The sequence below is a fragment of the Sinocyclocheilus grahami genome, unplaced genomic scaffold, assembly GCF_001515645.1.
Source record: "Sinocyclocheilus grahami isolate Dianchi unplaced genomic scaffold, SAMN03320097.WGS_v1.1 scaffold1484.1, whole genome shotgun sequence".
NCBI classification, from domain to species: Eukaryota; Metazoa; Chordata; class Actinopteri; order Cypriniformes; family Cyprinidae; genus Sinocyclocheilus; species Sinocyclocheilus grahami.
The window spans coordinates 151,381-165,348 of record NW_015506663.1 but is presented as its reverse complement, the minus strand read 5'-3'; the positions used below and the strand labels follow the sequence as shown (position 1 = coordinate 165,348).

General features: G+C 39.6%; 1 protein-coding gene across 6 annotated transcripts in view; it reads right to left on the bottom strand.

Annotated features, from left to right (window-relative positions):
• Positions 1-13,968, bottom strand: part of LOC107570616 (plasma membrane calcium-transporting ATPase 2-like) — a 60,314-nt gene that overhangs the window by 43,076 nt on the left and 3,270 nt on the right. For all 6 annotated transcript variants that reach the window (XM_016256867.1, XM_016256861.1, XM_016256862.1 and 3 more), the window contains exon 2: positions 1,013-1,210. In XM_016256867.1, the coding sequence (XP_016112353.1) occupies positions 1,013-1,210 (198 nt within the window). The remainder of the gene's footprint in view (positions 1-1,012; positions 1,211-13,968) is intronic.

The following is a 13,968-nucleotide window of genomic DNA, read 5'->3' as shown; positions in this document are numbered from 1 at the left end:
TGATGGATTCAGTTAAATTAGATGGTACCATTTTTAGTGTATTTAGTACACAAAAAGCTGTCATTTATTGTAAAGCAAGATGTACAAAACAAGCTGTAGTGTTGAAAAGGAAGAAAGTCAGTGATTATTTGTGGTTAGTGTTGATAGTTGCTCTGATATCGTGGTAGCGTGTATTTCAAGTAACTCTGTCTGTAAACAGCATATCAAAACTAAATGAACAGTGGTTGGTCGCTCTACATGTCAGTCAAATGCTTTTCTCAGAACTTGGCCAGAATAAGATGCAGTGAGCGCCAGATTTTGTGCCCAGAGGGAATGTTTGGAAATTGACATCCATTAAAAACCACCTTGACGTCTGTTAGTTAGAAGTCACTGTAAAAATGGCTCAGAGTGAAGTTAGATCGAAGAAGAGCTTGTGCGGTATTTGAGGGCAAACCATTTGACTGGTTTGTATGTAACACAATAAAAACATATCTGAAGGCATACATTCTGGGACGACCTCTGGCTCAAACGAATCTCTGTGTGCTGATACAAGTATATGCCAGTGTTTTATATGTACTAAACTATTTTAACAGTGAAAAATATATACACAAATCACCTTCAAAGCATTATATTTCTGCATTACTTCTTGGCAAAACTTTAGAAAGGCTGCATTAACTACAGTACAAAAGCAGCTTAAAACAGCTGTTAACTATTGGTTAATATTAACTAACCTTAACATTAAAGTTAACCAAACCTACATTCAAATTCTGTCCTAATTTACTCAACCTCATGTTTGTTCAAAGCTGTATGACTTTGTTTTGCTTTGTGGAACATGAAAGAAGACATTTCAAAGGATGTTTATAGATTTTTGTGCATATACAATGAATACCCTTGATTACATTCATAAATTAATAAGAAGTGCACAAAACGATATTCGTTGTAAAACAGGAAATAACAGCTCACTTCAAAGAGAAGTCAGGCACATAAAGCTATAAGCCACCTCAACAAACCCGAAGAGAAGGGTGATACTCACACTCGCTGCGCTCTCCAGGCGGCTGATAAAAGGACAGTCCCAGAGAGATCAGCGCTGCAATCTCCAGGATAATGAGGGTCACATCTTGTAATGCTTCCCACACTAACTGTAAAAAAGTTTTTGGCTTTTTTGGAGGTATAAGATTTTGCCCGAAGACTTCTTTTCTTTTATCTAGATCCGTGGCAACTCCATCCAAACCTGTGCGGAAAAACAACAAAGACAAACCTTACAAGTCAGCAGAAAACACAACACTGTGCCATAGAAGAGTAGCTTCACATGCAGACAGATTGATACGTTCGTGGTTTTCAATGGGGAATGCGGTCAAAAGGTCACTTGTAACCATGGCAACTGGGCACTTTTACTGTTGGCTCAGGCAGTCAGTCAGATTTGGGCTGTTTGCCCCCCAAAGTGTGGTGAAATCAAATTTTCCCAAGAAACATGTATATTGCTAAAATGTTGTTATATAATACACAGTTAAAAGTGTAGAACAGCAGACTTACTAAATATAATATACTATACAATATTATGTGACTGGCTCAAAAAAGTGAAATGACTGTCATTCGTGTAAAGTGCATTTTATATTGTGCAAATCGAAAATCATGGTTTCATTTATTTATTTAAAAAAATGTACATTTTTTAAGACATCATAATAAACATTAAGGTGTTTTGAAAAGAAATAAGAAATAAATAGAATAAATTAAATACTGACTAAAAAAAATAGCCTTAAAATGATTATATTGAACTAAAATATATTAAGTATTGTACATAGTCTTTATAACAAATGATATATATTTTTTCTGTGTATGAATTTTTTGTCTTTGTCCTAAGAAATATTTTACATTTTATTAATATTAAATAAAATTACAATTAAATAAAAACAAAAAGGTTTGAACTATAAATATATTTTGGGGGAAAATAATAAATAAATAAATGATTAATAAGATAGTCTGTAACAAATTATAGTATTTTTTAAAATTGGTCCAAAGTACGATTATTTAGTGTGGAACTGAGTGCCGATTAGCAAAGCCAGCAGCATGAAGCTTGTGTATTTCCAGACGGTCCTGCTCCACCTGACCAGCTGCCATTGAGATGAGCGTGATGCTAACGGCTGGCTCTACTCTCCAGCTCCGTGAGCGTCTCAGTCCCCAGCTTCAGTTCAGCAACGGAACGTCTCTCTTCGCCGCAGCAGAAAAAGGCTTTACATCCCGTGCCCACGAATGGAAAATGAGCAATCCATCTCTCTGTGTAAGATTGGGCCCTGATGTCACCCGCAGACTCCAATTACTCTCTGACTCACAGCGCAGGCTGATCTACACGCTTACATAAAGCCCTTCTGCACTAACGCTCAGAGCAGCACTGCAGCTACAGCGATACAGGCCTGCAGAACACAACAGCTACTCAACTGATATGAAGGAAGTTCTGTATAATTAGGCTGGTTTCCGTTCTTCTAACTTTGACAAGATGCATTTCTTAAGGCTGGAATACAGTACACGACTTGTAATATCTGAAGAGATTTTAAAACACTCGACATGATGCACTTACTGACTTTGTAAACAGTCACAGAGGAAGGACTGGCCACATCACACACTAAACGACTGAGGATCACACACTACCAGACTTTAAAGTTGTCCTGATTACAACAAACTCACGCAGAAACGTGCTCCTTGTTTCTAGGAGACGTGTGACATGTTCTAAAATTGGCTCAAAATATCAAACATGTTTGATATCCTAAGATATATTAAGTAAAAATTTAAATAATTTACGTGTTATAATATATTCACATTGAAAACAGTTATTTTAAATTGTACAGTAAAAATTTTATTTTGCAAATAAATGCAGCCTTGATGATCAGAAGATGATCAGATTTCTTCCAAAAACATCAAACCATCCCCAAACTAGGGATACTATAGGCTCGGGCATCATGGGGAATTTAACAACTCTACTTCCTTCATAACATGTTTGAGTTCAGATGCTTTTACCCACAGTGGAATTAAGCAGAACACAGTCAACCAGAGGCACTATGATATTATAAAGACATACTGTAGAAAACTTTGATAAATATTATCAAAGCCATTTTGTGAGGAAACAAATCAAAGGCCAAGGGATCCTGTGGATAATCTAGTCACAAACACTGACGTGGGGCATGTGAAGTTCTGGAAACAGGATCTTCAGAAAGCTTGAGTGATCAGCTGGCACTGATGCAGAGCGCTGTCACGGAGGCTCACAGTCCAGCGGCTGAGCGATCGCTCTGCGCTCCAGTCAAACACAAGCCATGGTCTGTAGTGCGGCGGATCTCCATACTCTTGGAGTGCGTTCAGGAGCTCGGGCTCAGAGCTGGCAGCAGCAGCTGGACAAACGCGGTCGGGCCAAGTCTGTTTTCCAGGTTCCTTGATGAACAGGGTTTGCGCGTGTGTTCGTTCAGCCGGGTTGTGGATCCAGCTGTGCTGTGCTGATTCTGAGACAGAAGTCTGGACCTCACTCACCAGCAGCTGTGACCGCTTGATTTTCCATCAGCACTGTTCAGCCATTACGGCTTGCTATTGAGCGCAGCTCTTCTGAAGATCACACTGCTGTATCAGTCCTCATGCACACCAACACAACTGAAACTGAAGTTTGCTAAGCTACAAGCTGATAAAATAGGTAGATTATAATAAAGCTTCCTGTTCAAAGAACTAGTTAGCTACAATACAAGCTGAATGACAGAAGCAGTTTCTATTGTGCCAATAAAAATGTGTAAAAAAAGTGAATTTAATTTTAATCACGCATGTATAGAAACAGATTAACAAAAGGGAAGTACTTCACAATGATATGATACTGATATGAGAAAGAGGACATTGAGTTTTGTCATGTTACACTATTACTCAAAAATATACACTACCATTCAAAAGTTCAGTGTCACATGATCTTCAGAAATCATTCTAATATGCTGATTTGTTGCTCAAAAAACATTTCTGATTATTAGCAATGTCCAATATTTATGTGTAAGCCATGCTACTTTTTTCAGAATTATTTAATGAATATAAAGTTTAAAAAGAACAGCGTTTGAAATTGAATCTTTTGTTACATTATAAATGTCTTTCCTGTCACTTTTAATCAATTTAATGTGTCCTTGATGAATACAACTATTAATTTATTTCTTAAAAATCTTACTAAACCCCACTTTTTGCAGTTTAGCTTACTGGAAAAGAGCATCATACTGCAAAATATCAGCAGCAGCGTTGATATACATACTGTAAATACAACAACATTTCTTCATATTCTGTATTATATTTGACCTTGAGATTTTCTGCATAGCTTTGATGCCAGCAGCTCCTGCGGTCGGAGGAAAACACATTCTTCAGCGGACAAGGGCTGACACCAAAATGATCATCAAAGTCGACACAGAACTAAAGCAGCGAGAAATAAGATGGTGGCTGCTTCCGTGGGAACACGAAACCAGAGCGGCCCAGAGATGGAGAACTCGAGAGTCTGTGTTTCAGAGAGAGCAAGAGAAGGAAGCAGCGTGTGACACGATGAGGGGAAGGCGCCCGCTGGGAAAAACGCACAGGTTGCAAATAGCACAGTGTGCTAAAAATAGACTCATTATACATTCCATCTTAATGTGTCTGTTTGCCTCTCTTAAGAAGAATCGCTTTATGTATCCCCCAATTGTAAGTCGCTTTGGATAAAAGCGTCTGCTAAATGACTAAATGTAAATGTAAATGTACTAAACCCCACTTTTTGCAGTTTAGCTTACTGGAAAAGAGCATCATACTGCAAAATATCACCAGCAGCGTTGATATACATACTGTAAATACAACAACATTTCTTCATATTCTGTATTATATTTGACCTTGAGATTTTCTGCATAGCTTTGATGCCAGCAGCTCCTGCGGTCGGAGGAAAACACATTCTTCAGCGGACAAGGGCTGACACCAAAATGATCATCAAAGTCGACACAGAGCTAAAGCAGCGAGAAATAAGATGGTGGCTGCTTCCGTGGGAACACGAAACCAGAGCGGCCCAGAGATGGAGAACTCGAGAGTCTGTGTTTCAGAGAGAGCAAGAGAAGGAAGCAGCGTGTGACACGATGAGGGGAAGGCGGCCGCTGGGAAAAACGCACAGGTTGCAAATAGCACAGTGTGCTAAAAATAGACTCATTATACATTCCATCTTAATTGAGTGTGTGTGTGTGTGTGTGTGTCTGTGTGTGAGTGTATGTGTGTGTGTGTGTGTGTCTGTGTGTGAGTGTGTGTGTGTGTGGAGGGGATCTCTGGAGCATCCGTCCCACCCGTGCAGCATTGCTTTCATCATCACGCGCCGGCCGTGAACACTCCTTCACATCTCCTGTGATCGCCACCGACCGCAGCCACTGAGCTGGGCATGCATGCACTTCAACAAACCCTGAGCTCAGAGCACGTGAGCACGCCTGTCATCACATGATCAAGGCATTAAAGCTTTATTAAAAGGAACAGGAAGACAGCATGGGGAGATATAAATATGTTAGTGTTTCGTGCGGTTTAGACTGCGAATCATAAACACAGTCATTAGCAGGTGTCAGCAAACGGCTCAAGCATGCTGCAGTGATAAAAACCACAGTGAAAAGAAAATAAATCACTGCGTGTGCGACACAAATATGGATTCATAAAGGAGCCTGCTATTATTAGACTCTGAGGAAGCCTGTGAACATTAAAGAGCAGATAAGTCGTGTTCACTGTTTATGGCTCTTTTTATAGCTTTCCTTGATATTACGCAGGAAAAAAAAACATTAAAATATTGTGGATAGCACTGCGGTTGAGTTGTACATAACACGGTGCATGTATTACATACTACTGTATATTCTGCATATCACAGAACTTTCAAAGCAACAGAAAAGCTCTTGTGAAAAATAAGTGCACTAAATTGTGCTTAAAAAATTGTAGTGTACCTCAAAAAAACTGTACTTGAAGATAATATAATATAATATTGATGAAATAAAATTTCACTTAAGTGTACTTAAAGAGAGACATGCACTTTCTTGACAATGTTTCAGTTACTTCATCATTACAAATGTGTAATTACAAATCTATTTAAATATATGACATACAAGTTTCAATAGAAATGCAATTAAAGTATGTTTACCATAAATGCTTGTCAGTACATTTGTCGGTACACTTTGACCATATTTCAAAGAATAATTATGAAATGACATATAAAGTTGTAATTAAGTCCTGCTAATGTTGGTCAATAAAGCACTCTTAAGTTTAGCTAACTGCATTTACAAGAAATGTAAACTATAATATATTTTAATTTTGTTGTAAATAGCATGCAATTAAGTGTCCGGAAAAAATACATAAATGCATTCAGTTCACACTTAAGTATATTATTTTCTGTAATAAGTACTCTATTTTAAAGTATGCTAAAGTGTACTTCTTTTTCACTTACTTTCTTTCAGGGGAAGAAGTTCACCAAATAACAAATGAAAGGTTTCTCACACAAAGCACATCTGACTTCAGTACACTAGACAGGACTGGAGAGCTCCTCTGGACGGTCTGTTGGTTTTTGTCCATACTGCTCACCGTATTGCTTACCGCACGCTTATATTTGAAACAACAGATGAGTAAATGATGACAGAGTTTTACAATGATTTACAACCAGTTTACCTAAAGAGTGTGCACTTTAAAGCACACTGCATTTTTAGATGAGTTTGTGAAACAATGGAATCAGCATTAAGATAAAGAGCAGAATGAAGGAGTGAAGCTGACCTCGTTACTCACTGAACAAGAGTGAATCGACACGCTCTGGGGACTTATGAGACCACTGAATATCATATTAATTAGGGTGTAAAACCAGGACACATACACACTCATCATGCCGTGTATTTGGGACAAATATAGATGGAGAGCAGGGATTAAGTGTGCTTTAAAATGATGAAAGATTTTTTCACTTTGTGTGAATGTTAGCTCACTCACAGACAATCTTATCTGTGCTATTTATACAGCTGGAGCTCAAACCGCGCTGGAATCTTTATCCGTTTTCACTGGAGATATTTGCATATGCTCATGCGCTTGGTATGAAATTCAGAAAGTACCCTTTTAAAAGAGAGAGGGAGCGAGAGGGCCTACAATATTGCATATTTGGATGCCTAGCTTTTTCACTGTGGATAAAAATAGATCACCATGGAAACCCTACACATAAAGCACTGTGGGTATTGGCTGGGCACTGCAGCACATGCAGATGATAATACATGAGAACACCTGCATTTATGCACATCTGTACGTCACTGTGGGACTACTGTAAAAGGAACAGAATAAAAGCTCAATCAATACAGCGACTGAATGGCTAAATGCCATATTTAATTGTACATGAATCAAAATGAGGCTTGGAGGAATAGACAAGCTATTCGTTCATTCATATGCACAGGGCTTGGTATGGACGCTGTGTAAAGTTTGCATGGAAAGCTGCATCCCACGCTGAATTCCCATGTCGTTAGTGACAAATGAACTGGCACTGATATCAATTCAGCTGCCAAAATACGGACAAAGACATAAGTATTTTAAACACGCGAAAAATAGTACCCTATTCTAACTCCCATGCTGACTGTACTTTTAATGTCTTGTATAAATCAACGAGTTAACTGACTGATGACTAACTGTGGGAAGATGGCTTGTGTCAATGAAATGAATTTGCCATTGCTGGTAGTTGCGTTATCAATCGAGTGAGTGTTCTCCATCGTCTATCTCCACATCCCCACTCACATGTGCTGCTTATTAAATGCTTCTACTTGAGCTTCAGCATGACACATCACACACTTCATATTTCCTAGGGTTTCTTTGTCTCTGCAAGACATCAGAGATAAAATAATGTTTTGTCCAGCACTAGTTTCCATGGCGTTCTGCTGAATCGATGTCTCTGTGTTACGGAGGTGTGTAGTAGCCTATAGTTCACTGCTGAGTCACATTCTGTGACAACTCTGGATCCTGTACTTATAAAATAATAGAGAGAGTGCTGTGACTAGACAAGTAGACTTGCTCAAAGAATGACCACTCAAAGATTTCTCCAGTACATTTGATGAACACATTAATCTGGCAGCACAATATAACTGTGTGGACTTTAGTGGGTGTATGTTGGTTATTTTCCCACCAGGTCAAGGATCTTTCTTAAAATGCTCTAAATAGAAAGATATTCTGCCCTTCGGGCTGAAAGCATCACCCACTGCTGCCCTTTTCTAAACAAACAATAGTTCTATGCTAAATTAATTTTCTGGCTCAACACTCTTTAAATTTGCATGAACTGATGACTGAGCTTTATCAACCGTGACCAACCTTGCTTCTCAGCCGAACAGTCTTTTCTGTTTTAATTGATTTGGGGCTCAAATATACCGTATCACACAGCCTTAACACTGATTGAACATGCCTATTGAGTGTTTTCTTTCAAACTTGTTGGCTACATGGTCAGAACGTTGTTATATTGCAGTAATTCTTTAAAATCAGTCATTTGTTTCTACAGGTTTGAAAGACTATTACAAATAAAACAACAGTATCATAGCAAACACTTGGCCATGGGCAGGAACACATGCCCTATTAAGTTGATTATAGTTTAGCTGACAGCACTAGATGTACTAGTGGAAACACAACACCAATCAATTGAATATACACAATTCTTATGTGTAATATTTGTAGCAATATTTGCCTCAACATTATTATTATGTAGTAACTTTTTTTACAAATGTAATGAAGCTGTGAATAGAATCTGCTGTGTTGTGACAAAATACTCAGAATATAGCACGGTCTTTCATATTTTATACACTCAAAGAAACATCTATAAAAATAGGCTCCAATATACTGTTAATATTTAGAAATGTTTCATATTTGTCCATAAACTTAATGAATAAAATCCAGTAAATTGACAGTACCTTTTAAATTGTTTTTTCTTACAGTGTAATGTTTAATATAGGTTATATCCTGTAATAGGGTATAATATGATAGTAATATTTGATATGCACTAGCGTTGTGTCTCTGTCCTCGTATGATGCTGCTTTGGTGATTTCAAGGTGACTAACAAATGAGAAAGGTTTGAGCTGACATGGTGATTTACAAAAGTACGTAAATTTAGCTTGTTCTGTGGAGGTAGGTGGACATGAACAGCGAGATTTCAGCGTGGGAATTCATTATAAATCTTCAACATCTGTCATGATGCTGTGGTTAACATGGCTGCTTGCTGTTTGAGGGCAACTTAATTAGACATTGTGCTGGTGGAGCCGTGTTTTTGACAAGGGCTTTTCCTGTTCAGACTGAAATCCTGTGGATGTAAGGAAATGTCTATTCTTTATTCGTGAACACCACCAGTCCACCAGCGGCCCTGAAGAACAGGCTTACGGATCTTCAAACCCACGCTCACATACTTCCTGTGTGGAGTAATGATAGCGCAGCAGCCGTGGGCAGCGGTACAGTGTGTGTGTGCGTTTGTTTGTGTGTGTGTGTGTGTGTGTGTGCGTTTGTTTGTGTGTGTGTGTGTGTGCGAGTGTGTGTGTGTGCAAACAGGGAACATATTGTCTCTACAATTGGTGGTTGAAAAATAATTATGCTTGTTTGGACATCAGTTGAAAAGGAAATTAATTTGCACTGAAAAACAAATGGTAACCTAAAAATGGTCACATCTAAATTAAGTCTTATTCAAATAAAAAAAAACATCACTGACACTGAAGAAATGTTTGTGGGTTGAAACAGGTAAAAATAGCCCTTTAAGGTAATGATTGTAGGTGACCACTTAGTGTGAGACACTACCGAGAGGCAGAGCCTAATACATTGTGATGAAACATCAGTGATTTGTTTTTTTCCAGGCTTGGAAAAAGTCATGGAAGGTAAAATATACTTTCATAAGGTCATGAAACTGTCTAAAATTGATTTTTTTTTAATGCTCAGTTCTAAATTATTTCTTCAATTGGAAAGTAAATTGTGTCTAATTTGATGTTGACAAAAATAGTAACCTAAAAGTTTTAACATTTTAAAATCATTTTTAGGTTAAAAACAAAGTTTATTAATTAAATTAAAGGATATTGTCGATTTTTACCACACTTGATGTCAAACAGTAAAGTTCACAAGTCTGAATCTGATATCTGATCTGTTATCTTACTATTATACAGAGCAAAGGTGTAACAAAACAAGCACAATCACACCAACTCAGATTGTAACATTGCATTTGTCATGACACATTCAGTGATGTGCATATTACACACTATGATGATGTTTGTGTGACTGCAAATGGGGAAAAATCACTTTCCTCATCTGCATCATCAGTATTTGTCTTGTTTTCTTTTGAAATGTCCAAAAGTCCTAAAACTGAGCTTTAATTGACAAGCAAAACTGGGTGAAATACTAGGACCTGTTTTCAGAGAATATATTCTTACCCCTATGACAAACTGTCTTTTGCTTGTCAAGAAATGTTCTTGTTTGAAAGATGTTAAGATACTTTGTCCTGGAAAATAAGAATGTGCTCATCTACATCTCTCACTTTGCTGAAATGTGCCAACACCGAAGCTCAATGTTGCGACAGGGAATGAATGACACAGCATCAACGCCACATGCCACAGGACGTGTACACAGGTGCAAAAATAGATGTAGAGGTCAAGAGGGCAAGCAAGACAGTGACAAAATGAAAAAGCAACACATCAGCAAGTGACTTGGCTCTGGTTAATGGTGTTAGGCAGACATCAGACATGACGGATGGGGAGGCCCAATGTGTGATGCACTGACCGATCCAGAGAGTCAGCTGTCACGTTTCACGAGTGGAAGCACAACTGCCCATTGCCAGTGCCACTGAGAGCAGCCCGACCCCTTCAAGCACATGTCTGACAAAGAACCGTCCATTTGCATGACCCTAAACACACATTGACTGAGCCCAGGAGGTTTGTGTGTATCATTCAGGGATCCCTCGACCATGTCCCAACTTTTTATAAATTGTTATGTTCATTTCGATACATTTTCTGGGCAATAATCATTATAATTTAAGAGCTTTGTTTTGTATGGCTTCGGTGCAAAGAGAAAAGTGTTGCTGGCCACATAAAGCAGCAGCTTTAAAGGGGTAATTCACTGCTGGCAAGATGGATAAAACTTGGCTGTCAATGCATTTTTTTTTATAGATCATTTTAGTGCTATACGACTAGAGAAAACTAAGAAAAATGCAGGGGTACAATATGTATTTTCACAATAAGATATGTATTTTCACTTTGTGAAAACTACAGATTGGACTGACAATTGACCAGGGATATTTTGGTGCAGGCAGCACGAAGAAAGAGTACACATTATTAGTTTACATATAAAATCCACAAATTCACAAAATTGTATTCACTAATTTAAATTTAATTTAACGCAAATTCACTCTTTAAGATCAGCTTTAAGTCAACTCCAACCAGTTGCATGAGGAGTCGATCAAACAAATGAATGCGTGAACAGTAATCAGTACTAACATGCCTAGCACTTGCTGTATTTCAGCAAATCACTTAAAACTACTGATTGACGTTACTACTAAATATTCATGAGCCAGGCTAATAAGGTTTACGATGTGTCCCCACCCCTTTTTTTTTAGAACACTCTTAAGCCCCTGATGATGTTACATACGTTACCTACTTTTCTGTGCCAACATCACCGACTCAAACTACCCTCCAAGGTCATCCATTCAGGAGCATCTGTCTCTTGGAAGAGGAGAAATGTGGCCTGGTCTCTTATTTATAATCTGTCCTCTGAGGGAAGTGCTTTCTCCTTTTAAGAATGGCTGCTGGAATCAGGGCAGCACTACTGTCCTTATTAGAGGAGATTGTACTCCTTCTGAACAATTCCTGCTGGGACCCTAGATTAAGTAGGTTTGTCAGAGGGGAATGAGAATGCGGACCGGCAGACTAGATTAGCATGCCGATCAAGGTTATGGGAGGAGGGCACAGCCTAGCTAAGGTGGGACAGTGTTTAAGTAGCCATGTGATCAGGTAGCCAACAGCCGTTGTCATTGCTCCAGAGCTGGGTCCTTCAGCACAATGTCAAAGCGTTGCCAGGGATCGGTCAGGCGAAACGGTGGCTCTGATAAGCGGAGCTGGCCCACTGATGCTCATTGTGCGAGCTGCAGTTATGTTGTGTTTGCAGCTTGGCTCTGGGATGTTTTGCCAGCTTGCTTTGACCTTCAGTGCCTCTTACGGTTTAAATGCGGCATCAAATTACATGGAGTGCCTCACTTACGATATTCACAGCCCTTCTGTTTCTTTCCATTTTAATTGCTGTAAAGATTGGCTATTAGATGCATTTCGCATTTTCTCCTCAGCAGCAGAAGCATTTGTGTTAAATGCGAGAGCGCTATTGAGCACCACGGTTAAAATTCTCACATCTGTGCCTTTAATACGTCTCAGTTGCACTGGGCCAGGCTCGGGAGATATTTTACCTCTCATTTCATTATGAATTAGTCAGGAGACACATCAGGACGTACGAAACATGAGTGGCGAGATTAGCGAGACAGTCTAAGTGTTGGTTACTTTTAAACATGCTAATTCGGGTTAGGATGTGCACTGCGTCGTAGTGAGCTGGGCCATCAGACTGAAATAGAAATGAGAACAGAGGAAGGCATGGGGGAGGACAGTCACGGTGAGCGAACAGACACTTCTGACCAGCTTGCAGCTGGTGCTAGGGCACAGCACTCTGAGACCATTAGCATACAATAGCTGCTTGGCATTGTCATACCATAGCCCACCTCTACGGCAAATTGTTTACTGTGGTTGCAGTGACAACAGAAGTGCCTTTCATACCGTCTGAACACATGGACGTAGTCATTCGGGCCTGCTCATTGTACTGTGTAAAAATAGGAACTCTTCCCCCGTCCTTCATAGATTTCCCTGGCTCTTATTAATTCTCGTTAACTGTACCTCAAGCTGCAGGCTTTCAGATGGTGTGTGGCATTTGTCCTGACTACAGGCACTAGCAGCATCATTATCTGAAGCAAGCTGACTTAAAGGAGATGCTTTCTCTTTTTTGGGAGGTCGCCAGGCTCCTCCATCTCGCGCTCAGCTCCCATCTGCCAGGAACTCTCTGTGTGAAAGTGGCCAACACCCACAACTTTGAGAAAAGTGGGCACTCTAGCGGCTCAATACTACCCACATAATGTACTGTAGCATCCAGGAGGATCCAGGGAGACTTGTGTTGTCCTTACAGAGCAATTTCTTTATTCAGTAGAGATGAACTGACCATCAGCCCTGCTTCATCATTGATTGTAGTATGAGTAAGGTAAACATAGATTAAAGACACAAGTATTGACTAAAGAGCCTGTGTGGCATTTGTCCTGACTACAGGCACTAGCAGCATCATTATCTGAAGCAAGCTGACTTAAAGGAGATGCTTTCTCTTTTTTGGGAGGTCGCCAGGCTCCTCCATCTCGCGCTCAGCTCCCATCTGCCAGGAACTCTCAGTGTGAGAGTGGCCAACACCCACAACTTTGAGAAAAGTGGGCGCTCTAGCGGCTCAATACTACCCACATAATGTACTGTAGCATCCAGGAGGATCCAGGGAGACTTGTGTTGTCCTTACAGAGCAATTTCTTTATTCAGTAGAGATGAACTGACCATCAGCCCTGCTTCATCATTGATTGTAGTATGAGTAAGGTAAACATAGATTAAAGACACAAGTATTGACTGAAGAGCCCGAAGAAATCGAAGAGGGATAAAGTTACACATTAGTGTCTGGAGCGTGTTGAGCGTTTGGATGCCTAGCTGCTGTTACATGGCTCCCAGTTGGTCAAAGCTGGACATAATTTGGTTCAAGCTGGTCCTGAGGGTTGATCAGAAGAATTACCAGCCGAAGGGGCCGATGTCAACATTGTTAGGGCTGGTAAATCGGTTGGTGGAGACCTGGCTAACTGGCATGTCCTGCTTTCTCTAACATGGCATGCCATTCTTGTTCACTGAACAGTTTGGATTGTTTTCTTTAGGTAATGCATGGGTAGTTGGTAGAAGTCATAAAACT